At 39.6% G+C, this 23,188-nt stretch overlaps 1 protein-coding gene across 1 annotated transcript in view; it reads right to left on the bottom strand.

The window, feature by feature from the left end:
• The window catches only part of Sorcs3 (sortilin related VPS10 domain containing receptor 3), a 567,524-nt gene that overhangs the window by 2,967 nt on the left and 541,369 nt on the right, over positions 1-23,188 (bottom strand). Inside the window, exons 21-25 of the mRNA XM_076834163.1 lie at positions 12,597-12,720; positions 11,103-11,215; positions 6,022-6,153; positions 4,155-4,254; positions 3,111-3,216 (exon numbers count right to left, since the gene is read on the bottom strand). Of these exons, the coding sequence (XP_076690278.1) occupies positions 3,111-3,216; positions 4,155-4,254; positions 6,022-6,153; positions 11,103-11,215; positions 12,597-12,720 (575 nt within the window). The remainder of the gene's footprint in view (positions 1-3,110; positions 3,217-4,154; positions 4,255-6,021; positions 6,154-11,102; positions 11,216-12,596; positions 12,721-23,188) is intronic.

Genomic DNA, 23,188 nt, shown 5'->3' with positions numbered 1-23,188 from the left:
CATAGCCTTCCTGCGCTTTGGAGTTGTTGACACAGTTCATTGCCTCCCCTCTTGCTTGACAAAAGACCCCCTAAGAGGATTTGGATGAATTAGCCCTTATGATGATTGTTCACTTTATTTCAATCCCTAGAAAAGACATAACAAAATAGGCATATTTTCACCATTCCAAATAGATGGTTGTAAGGGACTGACTTTTCTAACACAATTTGCAGAATTCTAAAAAGCTGTCAAGTTGCTTTTCATTTCTTAATATATCTGTTTGTAGGACTTTCAAGGATATAAGTTGAATCTGAACCCCGCTTTTGCATAAAGAGATCAAGGGATATGTCCTGGGCCACACATTCAGACAGGTTTAAATAAGAGAGTAAGATGGATAAGCCCAAGTCTTCTACAAAAGCAAGCAAACAAATAAAAAAAAAACAACTGTGGTTTATATTCATTTGCTCCAGCTATGAAGCACACTGGAAGCCTCTGAGAGCAAAGTAGACTTTGAACTATAATGAAAGCCCCACCAAAAAAAAAGATAGGAGCAAATATAAAGGCTCAAACATTTTCTTGGATAACCAGAAAAAGTGTATCTAGAGTTATTTTTTTTAAAAAAGGGTCTTGTTACGCAGTTTTCAGAAAGCAAAAGCTGTCTCACAGTGATTTTTAATTATATTGGTAAGACATATGGCGTTCACTGAGAACAAGATGCAATGTAAGAGGCAGGGTGATATTTACTTGAAGGAGGTCTGGGGATTGGTTTTTCAGTGCTTGGCACATAGTAGGAACTCAATAAATGTTTGTTGAATATTACATGTTTAAATTCATTACAGAGGGGAAGTTTTGGTTCTGAAAACTCAGCATAGCAAATATTCTGGAAACAGAAATAGAATTGCCCTTTACCTAGACTGGGCTGTTCAACAGGATGTTTACTAACCGGGTAAAACTACTCACATTTCAATTAATTAGACTTAAAATTTAAAATTCAGTTCACAATCACACTAGTGGCCATTAGAGTAGAGCACAGATTACAGAACATTTTCATTGTTGCAGAACATTCTATTAGACAGGGAACTCAGGAGTAAGAACCTGACCTTATTTGCCTGCAAGCTGGGCATCCTCCACATAGCCATCAATGGGGTTCTATATGATGAAGAAGGGGAAAAAGATAAAAAAACAAATCCAACCAACTGTCAACCAAATGACTTGAGCCCTAGGAGGAAAACATCCAGTAAAAAGAGGATAGAAAAGTCAAGGTTAACCAGTGACTGGTTACTTGTAGCTGACTCTGCTGTTTATCCAGCTGGACTGGCATTCGTTTCCTGTGGACTTAGCTGCATGATCCACTGTCAGTGACTTAGAAAGGACTGGCTAATAATTGGGAACTACAAAGGGAAAGAGTTCAGAGATGTCATTACCTGGCATGGGCTCATGTATTAAAGTGTGCAAATTTAGAGATGCCTACAGTAATAAGTTGACTGTCTAGGGAGTACAGCCACATTTATAAAAGAACAGAGGCTTTCTAAATCATAGGGTAAGTCTGGCTTTAATTTGGAGATGCATGCCAGACACAAATGCCTCTTATCAGGACTCCTATTGGCACTTGTCCTCAGCAACCACTGTCTAGGAGGCAGAGGCAGTAAATTTGGTTTAGCTGCTCTTCAAATCCCAGCAATCACCAGGCTTCCCCACAATCAAATCCTTGGATGAGTCAAAATCTTGTTTGCATAGAATGGAAGTAATGCATAAATGGGTAGCTGCCTTCACCAGACCATTTCCATATTGAACCTTTTCTCTTAGACTTACGACGTGCAGGTTTTACCTCTCTTCAAAGGGAACAGGGTACATGGGTTGACCCTTCTCCATCCAGAAGGACATGAACTCACACACAGGTCTATAAACTGACTACCAAGGTAAATCATACTCTGCACTTCTAGTGGGTATGAGTGGGTATTGAAGGCTTCTTGCCAGTGTGGCTAATATTGAGAGGTATATTGATTTTTTTTTTTGAGATATCCATTAGGGGAGGGTAATGGCATGAGAAAAGATGTCAGAAGAGGAAAGCACCTGTTCCACTAATCTCTTCCAAAATCTGAAAGTCTACCTCCTAGGTACAATCCTAGAGCTAAGCCAGGCATTCAGAAGTCATGTGATAATAAATGACATTTTCATTTTACCTAGGCTTCCTGAGAAGCACATATCCATGCCACAGATATGATTTTTGAGAGCCTACTGTGTGCCAGTTGATGACACAAGAAGCATCTTTGGAAGACATGCCCTTTGTTATTTAAAAGTCCTTAGTCTTCTTTTATAGTGAAATATGCATCAGTTATAGCTATTAGTACATGTCAACCATATAGCAAAACCATATTTTACAGATAAGAAAACTAAGGCTTAGAGAGTCAAACACAATTGCCCAAGTTATAAATGGTAAGAGTTAAAGTTGATTCAAGGTTTAGAATCTTAACCTATACCCGTCCTAGGAGGAGTATTGCATAACTTGAATATTAGTATAGGATTGTTAATTTCAATTTCATATTTTCAGTAAGTACCCTGTTATATCTCCCCTCTGTGGGCTTTAAAAAGGATTTCTGAACACATGCTGAGTTTAGTTTCCCTGATAAATTTCCTTAGAAAAAGGAAGAAGAGAGAAAAGGTTGAAGGCAAATTTAAGTAGAGATATGGGATGGCTACAACTTGAGAAAAGAAAATGAATGTGTGTCTGTCCATATGCATATCAGATTTCAGCTGCAATGTCTCTTCTTAACCACTCTGAATGGGTGTTGATCTGCATAAAAGGGTCTGTTGAGTACTTGGGACCTCACTTGAAAAATCTGTGTGAGGTCTGAAAACTTCTTACACTTTTTCTATTAAGAAGAGTAAATGGATGTCAAGGCTAGCCTTTATTTGCCTAACTCCATATACCTCTAAAGTGGAGAGAAGTCAGATTCTTAAAACCATATAATCCCTCAACCCCAACCATTCCTGTTTTCCCCCAATGTCAGACACTACTTCAAGGAGAATTAAGGACAGACTCTTGAGATGAGTTTAGGAAAGTTGGTTAACAGAAAAATCATCTGCAGTAAACCTGGTCCTGAGATAAAGTGAGTGAAAATCCAACATACCTTTTAAACTTGTAGATCAAAAACACAGCCAGGCCAACAAACACCACTGACAAGAGCATCAACATGGCAGAACTGCTGTGACCAGCACTGGAATCCACTAGTGGAGCTAGGAGGGAAGAGGAATGCTCAGTTGGAAGTTAGTAACTGGGCAGATGCCAAGCAGCCAACTATCTGCTCTCCACCCTTACGTCCAGTCCCCAATCACCCTGCATGCAATCTGAGTACAAGAAGCCTGGCTTCAAAAATGAGAATGGTGCCCTTGATCACAGATTTCAAGGGAAAGTGAACTCCTTGGCTGTGCCTGGGGCACCTTGCCATTCTTGATATAAATTGAGTAAAGTGTGTCCAGATGAGGGAGAAGAAGGACTTGTGTGCTTTTTCTTTGCAACAGCCTGTGTGCCAATGTGGCAGTCCACTGGGAACTTTGCTAAACACTAAAGCCATGTTTTACTCTCTTCCTCTACAAGGTTCTGGTGAAGCACCCCTGGATGAACACACATGGAGCCTGTACATTGAGAAGTCTTAGATTAACAAGAGAGCCAGCAGCAAATACTCACTGTGACATGCATTTTATTCCTTTCATAAATCAACCAAGTAGAGCTAGTCTCCATTTCTACCAGACTCATACATTTTAAATTGGATGTTTGATGATTCTAAAGTTTTCTGATCTTACATTCCCACTAAAATTCATGGGATCATAGAATCTAAGAAATTAAGGGAGTCCAAATGAATATCCATTGCAATTCCAATTGTTGCAAAGAAAAAATAATTAAGTAAATACATCAAGTCAAGATCCAAGGAAATCGTATGCTTTCTCCATTAACAAACAAGATTGATGGCAAAGGCACTCCTAAGAAAGTCTTCCTGCTACCCACTCGGAACTCCTCCAGAGACACATGATTAATCTTTCTGAACTGTCAAATAAGTGCTTCATTACAACACCAAACTTTCAGGCATTTATGGCAAAGCTTTTGGGTGATTATCTCTTTCCTTTTCTCTGCATGGTACTCATGTCCCCCTGACTCCCAACAGACACTCACTCACCTAATGTCAGCTGTGTGACATACACAATGACCTGGACCCCTGGTTTCAGCTCAAACTGGACCAAGTTCTGGTTTAGAGCATTAAACAGTATCTCTACAATCTGAAAGAAAGGAGAGAGAGAGGCTGCAGAGAAAGCTGTGAAATGTGACAATGCTCCTTCATGGGTGAACTGACCAAAAATGACCACGTTCATTCTGGGAACATCTTTATCAACTTGTTTCTCCAGCCCTCAGAGCCCTGTGCAGCCAATGAAGTGAGTGGTATCATTTGCTTATGCTGGAGAGGGGAGAGGCAGAAGGTGGTGTGCCCATGGTGGCCCCGTGTAGTAGAGCCCAGACAGATGGGGGCTTGCCACTCCACTCCTTGCTCAGCGCTCTTTCATCCCTGCCTTCAGAACCAGACCTGTTGAGGGTTCCAATGAAAGAAAGTCAACTCATCATTAGCTCTTTAATCTGATCAAGTAACACGCACAGGGTACCGAGGACCCTGCCGGGATTAAAGCAGGCACGTACATCCCCAGCTCACTCCTCCCTCGTTTCCATCTCAGAGACAATGGGAGGCAAACATCAAAGCAGAAGCTGCCTCGTTTTTATGGGATAATTTTTCCTCTTTACTTTTCTCCAGCAAGTCTCAGAACACATAACATCGATTTAATCACTCTGTAATTCCCACATGAAAGCTGAGGCGGACTTAGGCTGTTGTCCCTAACTCTTATCTCGCTGTATGCGCCTTAATATCACAGCTGCTATTCATCACCGTAATTACCTATTTATCTAAATGGATGGATATTGTAGCTTCCAAATATAGTTCACACATGCCACTTGCTATTTCAGAATAAAGAGGTCTTATAAAAGTGATGTGTGCATTGAGAAGCTGAATGTATTTCTGGCCAACTTCAACACTCAACCCTGCAATGTAAGGGAACTGTTTCTTCTTCCATAGAAGTGGACTGTAATGCCATTTATACTGCTCAAGGCTGTGGATGGGTGTAATGATGGGTGACAGCTGGGCCAGGTGAGTACCTGAGGGACACAGAAGGGTCTGTACAATGGTTACAGCACACATGAGCAAACGTGTTTGATTCACACTGACCTTCAGCAGCCTGGTCCTTGCTCTCTTTCACGTTCCCCGATTTAGCACCATGGGAAGGCAGGGAAGGGTGACACAAAGTACAGCCAATGAGACCCCCATAGGAACAGTGAGTGGCAGGGAGAAACTCGAGATCTGCCCCTCCTTTGCTCCCAGGATGATGCGCAGATCACAGGACCAAGAGCCCATTTGATAAAGACAGTGAATCACATTCCCTCTTGGAAATACTGCTTCTTTAGTCAAAGCAAGATGAGGCAATCCATCTCTCTCCAAGAGACATGTTTAAAAGCAGTTCATTCTCTCTCCAGAAGGGAAACTTAAATTAACTAGACCTCCAGAGCCAGCACAGTTTAAAGACAAGAAACATATTTTTCCATGAGCACATAGGGGAACTCAAAGCCCTTCGCCTCTGTACGCCTTTCTCTGTCACCTCTCTGCCATACCAGGATGAGTCACTGTAGGGAGATATGAGCAAAGTGCAGGGGCACCATATTGGAAAACTCAGTTCCACCTGGCTCATTCACCTTGGTGCCAAGGTCAGTGTCCCTGTTTCAGAGGTGCTGTTCCTTCCGGTGTGGCAGAGTGCTCCATGCTATTTGCATTTTGCTCATTCTGGGCAAGACTGATGGCTGGTTCTTCCAAACCCTGGGTGTTGGGGCAAAGAGCTACACCTTGGTGGGTCAATGGGTGATAGCTTCTCTCCCTTTTTGGCTGGAAACAACTTATGCCCCTCAGAGCTTGGGCTGCGGGCAAGTGTCCCGGCCCAGCTTTCACTTACTTGTTCTAGGTCTCCTTCGTGGCCTTTCCTCCTCTCTGTCAAGTTCTTGGGTGGGAGGATAAAAAGCTCTGCTGAGGTGGGGAGGCCAGGGAACACAGCAACAAGGACCTGGTCTTCTGGGACACTGGTCACCTGCAAAGTATGCAGACAAAAGAGTGAGGTCCTGGGGAGAGACGTGCACAAATAGCAGCCAGGAGCAGAGGACACACAGCTTTGAGGCTTGTACGGATGTTTTAAATTCAGCATCTTAGGCTTGCTTTCTCTTGTTCTCTAAAACTGCTAGGTAAAGAGTTATTAGTTTCCCCTCTTGCTATGCTCTTTTTCTTTTCTAACTGAAACTAAAATAGTATTATAAATGATCTTCAAAACATTGCTGGGAGCATTTGCAATCCCATATTTTCCATTTTTTTTTTCTGCACTAAGGACTAGGGCTTCTGGCTAAAACATGAACAGACTGGCTGCAAATGAGGAATAAGCAGTTATACACAAACACGGGAAAATGCAAATTTAAAAAATAGCCGAGCACTACTTGTTTTCACTTCTTAAAGCAGGATTTTAAAAAAGTTTAATGGCTAATGTTGGCGTGGCTGCAGCAGAGGAGGCTGCCTCATTTCTTGCTGGCAGCACTAAAAATTGATACATATCACCAATTTGTTTTCCAAAAGACTCACATTAAGTCCACGAAAACATGCATAACCTTCATCTGGTAGCTTTAACACTTTGTGAGTGAGTCCTGAGACGTGATCCAGAATGTAGGGAAAGGCCATAGGCAGGAAAAAGTAGGACATTATATTGAATAGTAAATAAAGAGGAAAAACTCAAATATTCAAAAAACATGAAGTAAATTCCAGTACAATCACCTGATACAATATTATTCTAGCTTTAAGATGATAATCAGCACCAGGAGGCAACATGGAAAAACACTTCAGATGGCTGCATTCTGGTCTATTTCCTTTGGTTACAAGTCTATAAAAATACAAATGTACTGAAAAAAAAAAAAAAAAAAAAAAAAAGATCCCCGAATACTAAAAGTTAAGAGGCTGAGATGATGAGTGAATTGTTCTATTCCTGAGTGTTTAATAAAAGGATCATATTGTTTTTGTGATAAAAAACTAAACATTAGCTTCTATCTTAAGGCAAATTCCTGGAGACCAAAGAGAAAAGAAAAAAAAAAAAAGTGAGAACAAACAAATAGTGTGTCCACTGCTATTCTTTCTTTTGTGTCTCTTGAAGGTCATTTTTTTTTGCGGGGGAGGGGTGCATGGAGCGGGTACCAGAGGCTGAACTCAGTGACATTCAACCACTGAGTCACATCCCCAGTCCTATTTTGTATTTTATTTAGAAAAAGGGTCTCACTGAGTTGCTTAGCACCTCACTTTTGCTGAGGCTGGCTTTGAATTCTGAATCCTCCTGCCTCAGCCTCCCAAGCTATTAAGATTACAGGCCTGTGCCACTGCTCCTGGCTCTTGAAGTTCTTTTGTCCAGAACAATGCTGACTCTGCTTCTTCTAATCATACAAATATGAGTGATAATTAGATGCAGCTGAATTACCACCTCCTCCTAGAAGTTTCCCGTGACTGTATCTGCCTATGATGATTTCCACTTCAGCCTCCCAACCTAGGTCCTTCAAAGACAATTCCCACCTACCCCCCAGGAAAAAAAAAATGGAGGGACAGTGTGGCTCAGGAGGAAGGAGGCGGGAATTAGCAAACTTTCATTCCTTCCAGGGTTCATCCCTAGCATCTCCACCAAAAGCAAACATTTACCCCTTCCCAACCACAATGGGTCCTAAAAGGGAAGAGGTGATACTGAAATGCTGGGCCTTCGACTCTTACCCTTTCCCATTGCAGATGAGTCCTGGAAGGAGAAAAGCAAATAGTGAAGCTCCAGGTATCAAGGGGTCCCAGAGGAAGGAAGATAAGCAGTGAACACCAAGTTCTGAGCTGTTCCCAGTGACAATGAGTTTCAAACTTTTTACAACTGCCTTCCTGAATTGAAATTTTAACCTGCACAAGTAGGTTCCCAACTGGCCAAACAGCACATCTGCAGTCTCCAATGATTAATTCACCCACATTGTAAAGTATAAAACCCAGACTCCTTCTGTAATCTGGGGGCCATTTCTGAACCCAGAAAATGAGCCCTTCTATGCCTGATGGATTGACTTTGCTGCAGAATGAAGAAAAGCTGGCTGATCCATTTGAGGGCTGCTTCTGTCCAGGTTATTTGTATTTTCATTGTGGTGCTGAAGCCATGTTGCCCATCATCATGCCCATCACATTTCAGGAACAGGGACCATGTCCACTGTGATATGTGATTACATCTATCTGGTACAGTGTTGCCCCCGATAGGTTCCTAGTGTGTTGTTGCCCAAACATTCCTGGAGTTCTTTGAGGCCACCTAGCTGCTCTGAAAGATCCCTGACAGAGGAGAAAATCAATTAATAGCTGCTGAATTGAATAGAGAAGCAGAGGATAGGTCGTTTCCCACTTGCTCAGCTCTGATTCCTATTTGGAACGTGGCTTCCAGATTGGAGTTAACGTTCAGGGATGTGATAAACAAAAGCAAGAGAGCCAGCCTATAGGAGAATAAGAAGCAGCAGCCAGAAGCCTAAAAATCCCATCCATCAGAGAAGCATCCACTTGAAATACCAGATGCCTCACTGTCCTGCTCTGAGGCATGCCCTGGAGTAGCTGGAAGTCTCAGTGACCGAGTACATTGGGTAGAAGACCTTATCCTAACCAGCCAGGGGTAGCAAGTCTCAGGAGACCAGAAGAAGAAGCCAAATGTTGAGAACTACACAATGGAGTCAAGTAGGAGGAGCCTCTCCATGTCTTGGTTAGTGTGATGCTTTTGACCCCTTGTCTCAAGGAAGAATCATCTCAAAGAGCATCCATCAGTCAGGAACCTTGGAACTATGCATCTAGATTCACTTAATCCTGTCTAGAGGGACATGCAAGTGATTTGTCCTCATGAAACTTAAGGGCTAGGCATCAATGACATAGATAATTATTATTACTTAGTAGTATTACTGTAATTATTGTAATTACCAAGTTATTTCTAAAAAAAATGTGTAAGTTTTTAATAAATGCAACCCTATAAAATGCTGCCCAATTTGGGTGCCTCATAATCAAAAAACATATGCTATAATCTGATTGTGTCTCTTCCTATAATTCATCTGTTTAAAACCTGGCCACTCCTGTGTTGGAGTTAGGAGGTGGGGCCTTTGGAAGGTGATTAGGTCATGGGGGTGGTGCCCTTGTGAATAGAGTTAGTGCACTGAGGTCACAGAGAGCTACTTTGCCTTTTTTCTACCACACGAACCCAGTAAGAAAGTGTCATCTCTGAATCAGGGAACAGACTCTTACTAGACATCAAATAGGCTGGTGCCTCCGTCTTGGACTTTCTGGTCTCCAGAACTGTGAGAAGTAATTTCTGTTGCTTATGAACCATCTAGTCTATGGTGTCTCCTTACAGCAGCCTGAACAGATGAAGAGAAGGCAGCACACATAGCAGTCTCTTTTTCACTTCTTCTTATGAACAATCTTTTAATAAAAGGTTTAATGTTCCTTTTGTAGTCAGTTCCTACAGGAATGTTTTTATATCATTCTCATTGATGCAGGCTGCTCCTTTTCGATGTTTTTCCTGGGGTCTTTCACTTCTCCCTTGGGAGCATGAGCAGTCATGACTTCCTTGACCCCGCTCCCCTTAGGCCTCAGCTCCAAAATCTCTGCCTCTGGTATGACCCTCTTCTTGGCTTTCAGACTCCCATTTTCAACTCTCTTGTGCTCTTTACCTAAACATTTTTCATGTGCTCCAAACTCATAAAAACATCATTGTTCCCTGAGTATATTTCTCCTAAACAGTCCCTATCTTGGTTAATGCAAGGCCATCTCCTACTTTCTCTAGTAACCAAAAGGCTTCTCCTCTGTCTCATTGCATTTATTAATCAGTAATCTAACTGTTCAACTTCCTAAGTAGGCTTTGACTCCTTTTCAGGATCTTATTATTCCTGGTTGAGGTATCTGAGTACTGCAGTGGCCTTTTAACTGGTCATCTTTGGTGAAATATTTCCCCTACTCTGTACCCTTCCTGATTTCCCAGCAGGCTTTCCTCTGCATTGCCACCAGAAGGGGAGCCTGACATATAAACCTATTGACAACATCTTGTTACCTAAATAAAAAATAATACTTTTCACACTCTCCACTGCTGAAGAACTTTAGCCAGGCTTGTTCTCCTAAGTAATAGACTGAGGACACAAACTCAATGCCAATTCCCAACCGGGCATACACCTCAGAAGTCCATGGTTTTCATGCTACCTGAAAGATGCTTTCCCCTCCCTGTTAACTGACATATATCCTTTAAAACAGAGCTCAAATATGCCCTCCAAAATGATTCCAATAGTTCAATGAGCATTTGTTGAATCACAAATCCATCCATGTCAGGCTTGCACTTCCCTGGCTGGTACAAATCATACATTTCTCTATACTCCATGGGGATTCTGGTTACACACTACACATCAGACATGTTTTTACATTTGAACTAACTGTGTTTTGTTTGTCAGACTCTAGTGCCTAGTTCTGACAGAGGCTAACAGAATTCTTACTTTCTCTAAGGCAGTAGTGACCCTGGGTTAAATCTTCAGCTCTGTCTCCCTGGTAGAATGCTGTTTCCTGGCCCGTAGCCTCCTGAGAGCCATGTATGGCCAAGGGTAGTCTGGTGATTCTAAATATCTGGTGAATATCTATTCATGGTCAAAGATCTACCTAAGTGCATGCTATTAGTATAGACTCACTGAATGGTCCATCCACTAGTCCTTTAAAAGGGTCAAGCCCCTGTCTCAGAAATGTTTGGATAAGCAGTGGGTCAATTTCCATCTTTAAACACTAGACTGAACTCTCTAATCCTCTCCTTCTCTCTCCCCTCTTTCCTCCTTCCTCCCCTCTACTCCACCCATTCTTCCCTCTTTCTCTCTTTTTATAGAGAAACAAAACTTATCTATCTGCAGAATAGTGTTTTCAGTTCTTATCGACTCCATCAAGTTCTCTTGTTCACAAACTTAAACAAAGATAAACCCAACTTACTTTAACCAGGGCTTTCTTGATGACGTTGCCAATGTCTTGCCTCCACTCAGGAATGTCAGGATTGTGAAAATCCAGATTAGGAGAGAAGGACAAGAGCTGGGACTGGAAGTATTCTGTGAGGAGAAGAAATATGCAAGTGAGGCTGGCAGAGTGAGAAGAGAGGGGGTCTGGAGGGTAAGGGGCTCTGCAAGGCTTGGCTCTTTCCTGAGGATTCAACTATAAATCCTATTTTCGGTCTATGTCTTGGCTTCTGAAATGAAATGGAATTTGAGAGTTGGAAGTAGATTTCTGCTTCTGCTGGTATTTTCAGTTCCTAGGATCTTAAGCTTTTCTTCTCATAAAGAGTAGTAATGGAATGAAACACAAGCATGGAATTCCAGGAAGAGACTTGTGCCCCTATAGGTGGTATCTGTCACACAGGGCCAACCAAAGGCACTAACCCTTTGGGCTGGGTTGGGATGGAGGCTAGAAACTGCCTCAGAGGATGAGACAGTAGGTTAAAATCTTGTCTCTAGGGTGTGTGTAACCTTCAATGTCTTGACCTGGTTGGGGAGTACTACTACTTTATTCACTTTGGGGTAATTCATGAAGCTAAACACTTGTGGTCCATATATTTTTTCTGTATACAATTTATACTCCAATAAAAATGTTTATTTAAAATAAAACTTCTATGTACCCAATAAAGAGACTGAGCAGCAGATTTACAGAGAGGTAGGAAAAGCAACTCACCTAGATGAGCCTGAAGAAATATAGTCTGAGTCAGAGCTCACATACCTTAGTACAACTTTCCATAAAAATACAATGATAGTGGCTATATCCAGGGGGCTGGGGGTGGGTTGTGTGATGTGGTAGTGGTAGCATAGTCAATTTAATTTAAAATAAATTTAGTGATTAGGAGTGGTTCTGCAAGAATGAGAAGAAAAGGGGGATCCCGTTTATCACTTTCATCAAGCTTATATTCTTAGCCATATAATCAAGCCTTTCCAGGCAATATTGTTAGAACCCCCAACAACCAAGAAAATACATCAGTTCTGGGTAGGCCATCTCATTACTGGGGCTGTGAGTTCTGCAAGGGGAGGGATCATGACTCCCCCAGGTTTGGAAATCACTGGTCCCATCTCACAGACAATGGGTGTTGCATGTGCATTGTGGATACCTCAGCAGGACATCAGCACTAGCTCCTTCTATGTCAGTCTTCCAGCTGAGCATTCTCTCATCTTATGATACATGAATCTGTCTAATGAGAACCCCCAAAAGATTGTAATGCAGACACACACTGCAGTGGAAAACACATACGTGCCTGTGATCTCCTTTCCTGAAAGCCTGAATCCTCTATCTGGGAACAAATTAGGAGGTAGATCCTAATGACTCTGTGAACCTCCTTCATTTTCCTTAGGCGGGGGGAGGTTCTAACAGCCAGTGACTGCTACAAGGGTGGTTACAGGGAGTTGGCTGGGCAGGAGGAGGCATCCGAAGACAATTCTTAGGGCTCACCATGAACTGCAATATCTTTAGTGTCCTGGATGAGGGCATTCCCAGCAGCCACCTGGACAGTGATGGTGTTGGTTCCCTCTGCCAGGAATGTGAAGGAAGTGCTGCTGTCCAAGGTGATGAGGGGCTGCAGGAAAGAGAAGTAACAACACCCATTTAATTCTCTGAGGGATAGAAGGTTTCCTTCCTTCTCAGTAAATCTCGGAATGACACAGATCTGCATAGCAGAATAGATCCCAAGTGATCCTAACTTGGAAATGGTGGGGTGGGAGGCAGTTTGATACAACTTCCTAAAACTGTAATGATTCTTTCAGGATCCTGGATGAATATTAAGAGACATGAAACACATTATAACATGCTAATCCAGAGAAATGGGGGTAAGACTGGACACTCATGAGTTCTTATGTCACTCTGTTCTTTCTCCTAGGGGAAGGCAGAAGCAGTGTTCGCAATGTGTTTCAAAAGGAAGAGATCATTACTCTTTTTTCCCAGTACCTGCTGACACTTATGTTTTCATTCTGATTTCCATTGGACTATGTGACCTTTGGGGAGAGTGATCACATTTTACTTATTTGGTATCACCTGCCCTCAGCACCTGTCCTTCATATAACAGGTAAGTTGGATGCATAGTCATGCTATTGACTATTCATTTTATTATATGTATCTTCTATCATAAGGCAGTAGGTTAGAAAATATATAAACATGCATATCTGTGATCATGTTTTTAATCTTTTATTTTTCCTTTTGTCTTTCCTGATGATCATCATAGATAGGGACATCTCAAAGATAAAAAGAAAAGTACCATAATTGTGCTTTTTTCCTCTGAAAGTTAGGATCTTGATAAGAGCAGGTGCTTTTTGGAGAGAAAAGGCAGATCCTGAGATTGAAGAGTCATTATCCAGTGGTCATCTGAAAGCACAGGCCTCTCTTGTTTGGAAAGTAAGACATAACAGTAGGAGACTGAGCTAAGGCAGCTGATAAATAAAGAGACTCCACAAGCAGAGAGGAGCGGACTTGCTTTTCTTCTCTGTGTGCCAGGACAACTGGATAGAGAATAATAATGTAGATGGTTGGAGAGTGCACAGAGCTGTACTTTAAGGAGTGGACATGGACCAGCACTCACCCAGCATACCCGTGCATGGCTAGATGCCAGCACAGAGCCCCCACAGAAGCTTTAAGGTGCAACTTTCAGGTAGTGTTTCCTCTGCAAGGCTTAAATTTCATTCCAGATCACAATTTTTGACTGAGCCCCTGAAACAATAATTTGATTTTTTCCCTGCTTTAAAATTCTATAGCTCTATTTTATGACCAGGCTTATGGTTAGAGCTGAGCAGAATTAGAGATATTGCCCTAAATTTCTGACACCCTTTCTTCTCCGCTTGCTAAATAATAAGAAGAAAAGGAGCACATAAAGAGGCACATTCTTTTCCTCAATTAAGGGTAAGCCACAGGGTTCAGGTATTCATCAATATTTATGGCTCCCTGATGATGCACACAGGGTATGTCCTGATGGATTAAATAAGGGATGAGGTGCAAGTAGGTCTGTCATGTGCACCGTGACACCATGACTGTTTAAGTCCTGTGAAGTCTAGTTGAGCTATCTCATGGAACGAGAGAATAACGTGGGTACCAGATGGTTGCCATCTCTAGTTGACAAGAACAGTGACTTCAGACTCTGTCTCTGTTTAATGTTTAATAAAATGACCTTGGTTAAAATGGTCCCCATTGTTAGCCTTCTTTATCTGTTAAATAAATGGATTGGTTTAAAGATTGGTGATGATTTTTATTCAGCATTGGAGAATCTAAGTTTAGGCAAACTATTTAGTTTCTACTGGTCATAGCTTATCTATCAGAAGTTGCTTAATTATCTTGGTTACAATCTTTAAAACAAAATGCATCCATACATCTAGCAGAATGGCTAACATTTTGAAATGATAATAAGGAATAAGGCTGAAGAGGGAAGAGTAAACTAGAACTCTCATACAACATACAGAGAGTAAGCTAGAATGCTCATACAGAGGAATGCAAAACACTACAACCATGTAGGAGAAAGTTAGATTTATAAGAATTTGCAAGAACTTTTTTTCAAAGAGGTTGTATCCTTTAACATTTTTTGATTTGGCAATTGCCATTCTGGAAATTTCATGAAGAGAAAACAGATATCCAAAATAATAATTTGAAAAAGTTCACAGCAGCTCATTCATGACAGCTGAAAACTGAAAATAGGCAAGGAATTCCTCCATAGGAAAATAAATGAAAAGAAAAGAACAAATAACGAGGTATTTTATGTACACATGTGTATAAGTGTATTTATATCTACAAGAGAAGTAATGTTTTATTACTCGTTTTATGCTCACCTGGGAGAAAGTATGTCAAGAAATCTTGAACTCTATTTAACAATTTGCAAGTTGAATCAGTTAGGATAAAGTATATAGGTTTCTTACATTTACCTTGAAATGAATCAAAAAATCTAGAAAGAGAGATGGATGGATAGATCGACATGTGACCAAACAAGCAGACTGTTAATGGCAGACTACAGGTGGTAGATATGTGGATGCTCATTGAAAAATTCTTTTAGCTCCACTGTATGTCTGAAATTGTTCATAATAAAATACTAGGAAAAAAATTATCCAAGGAATATCCATGTGATTTTATTTTCCCTGACTCCTTTGAATGACTCTCTGACCCTGACTGTACCACATTGCCCTTCCATATTGGTTTGCTAAGATGTCCTTTATCCCACCCCACCTCTCATCACCAGACGTTTGTCTCCCTTGAGAGATTTTAGGAAACATTCACCCCTTCACGCCATCCTCCTCAGCTCTGAGTGGCGTACATGGCCCTCTGCCCCTTTTCCTGCACACTCTTCTTATCTCAAGACTCAGGTGGTGGTGCTCTGCCTGGCCAGGGCGCCTACTCTGAGAGGAATGGAACTCCTCCTGTCCCAGCAGATTTGATCTTGTCTCCATCTGGCTGCTTCCCTAGGAGATGGTTGGCCAAGTGAGTAGGAAGGGCTGCGGGACAGAGGGAATGCCAGCTGAGGTGGGGAGCGCAGGCCATCCTGCCAGCCAGTCAGGGCTCAGAGCCACAGCAAACAAACTGTGCTCAATGCAAACGCTTGGTCTCCGGGTGGCAGGCCGCAGACGTCTGTGCTGGGGAAATGGCAGAAGCTAATTTTGTTTTCCAAATTGCTTTTGTTTTTCATCAGTGGTTATGGCATCATGGCTGAATTCACCTTCCTTACAAAGTAGGAACCCTCCGCAGGATTCTTGAGTTCTTCATTGGTCACTGATATCGGGTGCCCAATGCTAAATTAAATCAAGTATTTTAAGGTTCATTTACTCAAATCTATTAGGCAAGCAGACACATTTATTAAGCCAGACCTCTGCTAATCCTAGCAAATTGACCATTCAGAGTGCCACAAATCCAGCAGGCAGCCGAATGACTTCTCTTTCTCTGCTTAGTGCAGGCTGCAGGGCCAACTCACAGTGAAGCCCCTTAGAATAAAGTCTCATGCCCAGCCTCAGCTGTGGGTTATATCCTCCCTGTTGAGAATCTCTCAGGTGCAACAGGTAACCTGTTATCCACTGAGTCCAACAAGAAATCAACAAGGCTCTGAGAAACTATTTAGTTATGAGATTTCCACTTAACTAATGGAACAGGGAGTCATAGGAAAATCTTTCGATGCAGACTACACCAATTTCCCAGAAACAGTAAGTCATATTAATATTGTATATTGCCATCTAGGCACAGTGGTGCATGCCTGTAATCCCAGTGGCTCGGGAGGCTGAGGCAGGAGTATAACGAGTTCAAAGGTAGCCTCAGGAAAAGTGAGGCACTAAGAAACTCAGTGAGACCCTATCTCTAAAAAAATGCAAAAGAAGGCTAGCGATGGTGGTCAAGTGTCCCCGAGTTTAATCCCCAGTACCAAAAACAAACCAACAAAAATTACTGCATATTGCCAAATTCCCACAGTTCAGAATGTACACCTTGATAAAAGCTGCCTTTCCCAAATCGGAAAGACTATGAAGTCACAATGCTTGCCTTACTTAAAACAGCTTATATGGCAATGTATGAAGGGGGATTATCTTATGAAGCAAAAAGGCAAAATATATAACACATGCTTAGAACTATGTAAAAATACTTTAATATATGCAAAGATAATGAAGAAATACAGCAAAATAGCCCTTAAAACTGTTAATACTATGGGATAAATGTGAAAACACTCAGGTAAAAAAATAACTGTCCTGTCCCCCCTTCAAATGCACATGCACAAATATATCCAGAAAATCTTTGCATAAAGTATCGCTGGCAATGTATCTGGTTCTAGCCCTTTTCATACTATACTAAATTTGGGTTTCTATGGCAAAATGCATAGACTGGTGACATTCAAAGCCATCTATCCTCTCCTCTCATCTTTCAGCTTTTTCCTCCATCTTCTGCCCAATTGAATCTTCTGCTTTGGCTGGATTAGCCCACACAGAACACAACCACTCCCAAAGCCTTACCTTTACAAATAGATCCCTCTCCTCTATGCTTCAAATATACTGCTCCTTCAATGCCAGCTTAGGACCAATTTCATACATGACTCACTCCGTGACCCACAAAGCCCACATTCATCACTTCCCAGGCTGCTTGACTTGGTCAAGAATAGTACATTCCTACTGCCTCGCCTTCTAGTGTCTTTTCTTGAATGTTAACCTCATATTCCCAAATATGTTTCTTGAAGGCAACAAATAGAATTTACACTGTTTTGTATTCCTCACAACATCTAGTGCAAAATACAGTTCCTGAAAAAAAATCCATGTAAGTACTGATGCCAGTTCACCTCCCCCACTGATAGGCCTTTAGGTATGAAATCCAACAGCTGGATTTCAGGAATGCTTGCTCTTTCCTATTTGCTTATACCTCACGCCTCCTCACCAATTACTGAATGCATATTTATCTCACCTTCTCTTCTGGAATGTGATTGCTTTCAAGGTAGGAATAATGTTATATGTGCCCTTCTACCTGACAAGGCATAGTTACAAAGTAGGGGCCAATTCATTCTTAGCAATAGATTTTTAAAATTCCAACCACTTGGTTAAACCTTTCCATTTCACCAAGACAGTCTCTCCCCATGCCCTCTCTCACACATATACAAATATCCATCCATAAACACTACCTTGCAAGGTTATTAGCCTAAGTGTATTTGTGTATTCTCTGTAAAAGGTGATAATTTCTCCTTCATCAGTGAAATTCTGATGCTTAAATAATACATATTGAGAAGCTAATACAAAGGCAGTACTAGGAATAAACATTTAAAATTAGTATTGGACCCTTTCCTTTCACAAGCCAGTTTACTAGTCAAAGGGAATCAAATAGCTCCAAAGTCACAGCACTCACCAGGACACCCAAGGGCATTCATTTCTTTGCCAGTCAAATATGGTGCTCGCTAGATCAATAATTGAGCACAATACACCGATACCTTGATATAATTCTGGCACGGTGTTAGATAAAAGCACTGAAAATATACTCCTTTCAAATGGAGCAAATAACCATTTTGTAGACAGGAATGTAATCCATATAACCAATTCAGATTTGTCACCTAGATATAGATGCTATTAGTGCCAATGATGAGCACAACCGTGTCTGATATTTCTAACTGCTTAGATGTGTTCAAAATGATTCACATAATAGTATTTACTTAATCCTCACTGCAATAATCAATTACACTTGCTACTGTTATTATTCAAACATTACAATTAATAAAACCAGACTCAAGAAAATTAAATGGTTTGACTAAAGGCATACAGCAAAAAATAATCTGTTTGGACTCCAACCTAAATTTGTCTTATTCTGAAGCTATTTTATTCTACTGCCTATCATGTATCTTGGTTCTTTGAGAACAAAACTGACTATAAAGACATTCAGGGACTGGGTATCTGTGTGGTACTTCATGCTCCAACTTGTAGATTGGAACTTCCTAATCAAAGGACAACTCTGGTCATCAATTACCAAAATAAAACTATAATGCCAACACATAATTTAAAAGTCACCCTCTCATAATAAGGTGTAAATGTGTGGGTGTTTGTGTGTATGAGAGAGTTCAATTAATAACTCAATTATTTCTATGTATTAGGTGTTAGTATCATTACTTTAGACAAAAGGAAACAGAGATCAAGTCATTTATTCAAGTTGGCACAGATAATTATTAGGGAAATAAAAAGTAGAACCCTCAATCGCTTTGTCCATTTGTATGTTTTTTAATCAGATACTTGTTAAACCCTTTATGGCACACTTCAGTTCTTAAAATCAGCACTCAAATGAAAAGTGGAGGAACCTTGTGTCTTCCTCGCCAGTTGCTGAGTACATCACTGTATTGGTAATAGCCAAGAACTGGGGCCCCTGCACACAGAAGACTCTCAGTAAAGATCACAAGGTAAGTGACCAGAAAAGGATGGAAAAGAATTCCTTGATTTAGAAGCCAAACCGTCACAACCTCAGAAGAGAAATAAGTTTAAATCCTCCTATTTCCAAACTCTTTTCCATGAATGACTTTCTAGTTCCTATTTATTATTTATATCTCTTGCTTTTGAAGAAAGATGGTAGGTCCATGACGTAGTGTTGCAGGAATGGGTTCTGGAACTGAGAAACAGTGCCTGGTGGATGGGAACTAGGAGCCCTGGACTTGAGCTATGGCTGTGTAACTAATCAGGTGTTTGGACTTGGGTTGCATATACTGCACAGAGAACTTCACTTCTCTGTTACACTAAACAGGGATCTTACTAAATGCCCTGCCTATATATTGTACTGAGAAATAATAATCCCAGAAATGCAAAGGCATTGGTCACCCACACTAAGAACTTAATTTACACTAAAAAAATAATTTAAAGGCAAAAGACATAATTAATGCAAACTGAAAGAGGCCCCAGGTCCATGAATACTCTTCTTTTATCAACCCATCCTAAAAATAACTTTCAAGAACATAATTAAAATCATGCATTTGCTAAGAACATAGTGTGTACAAGTAAATATATAATCAGAATTTTCACAAAAAACAAGGTGAGATAGGCATTATTCTCTCAAGTTTACAATAAGTGAATGACCTATTGGAAAAAATAACTTGATTGAGTTATATGAATCTTTGATTGGTTCTTAAGATCCATGATTCCTTCATGCACAATGCTGCCTCCCTAGGAAAGATCAAGGCTGAATTGGCCCCACTTTTAATACTCAGGGGTGAGGCTAGGGACAAAGTTCTCTCTGCTCATTACTAACCAATAATTAGATATTTGTTTCCACTCTTTTTATATCCTGCATCTCAAAATCTGATGTGCTGTCTCAGATTATTTTTTACTTAATTTTTTTCTCCCAAGTAAGTACTACCAACCACATCATGAGTTTTCAAAGAAAACACAAGTATCAGAATTACAAACTCTAGAGGGATCAGTCAGTCACAGGAGGCCATTATAACTTTTCAAATTTTATAACCACTATAACTTGGAGCTTACCAGATTCTCCCAATAAATATTAGAAAAAAAATTTCCTTGTGTCAGGGAAAGATAAAAAGAACAATTATTCAATACATCAACATATTCTGACTTAAAAAAAAAGGCCTGCCCTCAAAAGAAACTAGTAAATGAAAGCCTAATCTTCTTGGGTTTTATCATAATCTAATTGCCCTGGGGAAGGGAGATATCTAAATCTAGCTCCCTCTACCCAACCTATCCTTCCTTGGGTAGGGAACCATAAAACACCTGTGATATGCATAATTCAGAGTCACAGGCTTATTAAAATATTGAGGCTAATTATAGGTCTATAGAAAATATCTCTTTCCCCTACACCTTATGACCACATTACTAAAGTCCTATTAATGGCAGATCTTTTTGCCCAGTACACCATGTCCAGCTATAAGAAAGTTACAAAGCATACTAAAAGGCAAACAAACAGTTTGAAGAGACAGAACAAGTATCAGAGACAGATATGGCAGAGGTGTTAAAATTATCAGACTGGGAATTTAAAACAACCATGGGCTCCAACTGATAGAGTAGACAACACCCTGGAAAAGCCGGCTGCAGTAAATGGAGAGATGAAAATCCTAAGAAATAAACAAAAAAAATGTCAGAAACACAGTAAAAGAAATGAAGAAGGCCTTTGATGGGCTTGTTAGTAGACTGGACACAGCTCAGGAAAGACGCTAATGTCAAGGATATCTCAATAGAAACCTCCAAGATGAAAAGGAAAGAACAAAAAAAAATGAGAAAAGAAAACAAAAACAACCGAGGACATTATCCATATTCACTGTGCCCAATTTCTTGTGAGGAGAGGCTTAAAAAAAAAAAAAAAAAAGCCAGATGCACGGATGTATTGTAAAATGATTCCTTTTTCTCTTTCCCTGCTCCAGCACAAGAATGTGGGACAATTACAAAAAGTACATATATATGTAATGTGAATACCAGAAAGAAAAGAGAGAAAAGAACTGGAGAAATATCTGAAACAGTAATGAGAATCCCTCCAAGGTAAAGTCAGATGAGTCAGAGACAAAGGAAGCTCAGAGAAATGCTGAAAATTCTACATCGGGGCACATCATTTTCAAACTACAGGAGATCAGAATTTTTTTTTTTTAATCCTGAAAGAAGAACGATGAACCAAACACTTTATCAATGAGAGAAGAAAAGAAACATCCATCCAGTTTCTCCTCAGGAACTATGTGGTTAAGAAGATTGGACAGTGACATAGTTAATGTGCTGAGAGAAAACCCCCACAAATCTGTTTGTTTTTTTTAAGAGGGAAAAAAACCCACTAAACTTCTAACTCTGTACCTTGAAGAATTATCCTTCAAAATTGAAGGAAAAAAAACTTTCTCAAATAAACATAGGTGGAATTTGTTGTCAGAACATCTATCCTGCAAGATTTATTAAAAGAAGTTCTTCAGAGAGAAGGGAATGATGTAGGTCAGAAACTGAACCACAGAAAGAAATCAACAACAGCAAAGAAAGAATGCATGAAGGTAAAATAATGATGATGTGTCTTGTTTTAATTATTAAATATTTTTTAAATTATTAAACATATAACAATTTATTCAAAACAATAATAGCAACAATGTATTTGATTGAATATGCTTACTCAAATAACTTATATACTTACACACACCTAAGAGAAATGACTGACATTGGTGACACAAGAAGCAGAAGGGAGGAATTATGATTGTTTTTTATTATTAAGTACTCAGACTAACCATGGAAACATACAATGTTACTTATTATAAATTTGAATTAATTGTAAAAGTATATTTCAATTCTAGGGCTACCACTAAATAAAGCTTAAATAAGCAAATAAGTGATAGGACTAAGAAAGGAGGAAATCAATAAGGACATAGTTGAACTCAAGACTCTCATCAATCAACTGTGTATAGTTGACATCTATAGATTACTTAATCAAAAAACAGCAGAATACACATTATTCTCAAATTGACACAGAACATTCACCAAGGTAGACCACATTCTGAGCCATAAAACACACTTTAACAAACTAAAAGGATAAAATCATCTAATGTCTTCTTTCAAACCACAATGAAATTAAATTATAAATCAATAGCAGAAAGATAACTGGAAAATGCCAAAATATGTGGATTTTAAACAACACACTTCTTTCTAAATAACACGAATCAAAAAATAAATCTCGGGTGATATTAAAAAGTATTTTGAACAAAATGAAAATGAAAGCACAACTTATCAAAATGTACAGGATGCAGTAAAAGCATGCTTGGAAGAAAATTTATAGCATTGAGGACATATATTAGAAAACAAGAAAGAATTAAAATTGATCATATAGGCTTCTGCCTTAGGAAACTAGACAAAAAATAAATTAAGTTCAAGGCAACCAGAAGAAAAATAAAATAAAATTTGAACAGGAATCAATGAAATTGAAAATAGGAAATCAATAAACAAAATCAATAAAACTAAAAGCTAGTACTTTAAAAAATCAATAAGTTGATATGCTTTTAGTTAGGCTAAGAAAGAAGAGAGGATACACAAACAAATCAATCTCCCTAAAGAAGGACAAAACTTCACTACAGATCCCCTGAATATCAAAAGGTCAATAAAGGAGTTCAATGAACAATTCTAAGCATATAAATTTAATAACCTAAATAGAATGAATCAATTCCTTGAAAGATGTAATCTGCAAAAGCTCACACAAAATGTAACCTAAAATCCAAATGGGCCTATATCTTTAAAGAAATTGAATCAGTAGTTAATTACCTTGTAATAGAGAAAGCAAAGGTTCAGATAGATAGGTTTTACAGATAGATTCTACTAAACATTTAAAGAAGAAATTGTGCTAATTCTCAACATAAAAAAAAGAAAGAAAGAAAGAAAAGAAATGCCACAAAATCCTAAGTATTAAGAGGAAATAAACTCCTGTGATGAATAATTGGCTATAAGGTTTCAGTATACAAAGTTAACATACAAATTTAATCATTTTTCTCTATACCAGTAACAAACAAGTGGGATTTGAATTAAAAACCCCAAATCATTTATGTTACCATTGCCAAAAATAAAATTCTTAGGCAGATCTAACAAAATATGTGCAAGATCTATATAAAGAATATT

This window comes from Callospermophilus lateralis, chromosome 15 (assembly GCF_048772815.1).
Source record: "Callospermophilus lateralis isolate mCalLat2 chromosome 15, mCalLat2.hap1, whole genome shotgun sequence".
NCBI classification, from domain to species: domain Eukaryota; kingdom Metazoa; phylum Chordata; class Mammalia; order Rodentia; family Sciuridae; genus Callospermophilus; species Callospermophilus lateralis.
This window is presented reverse-complemented; position numbering and strand designations above follow the sequence as displayed.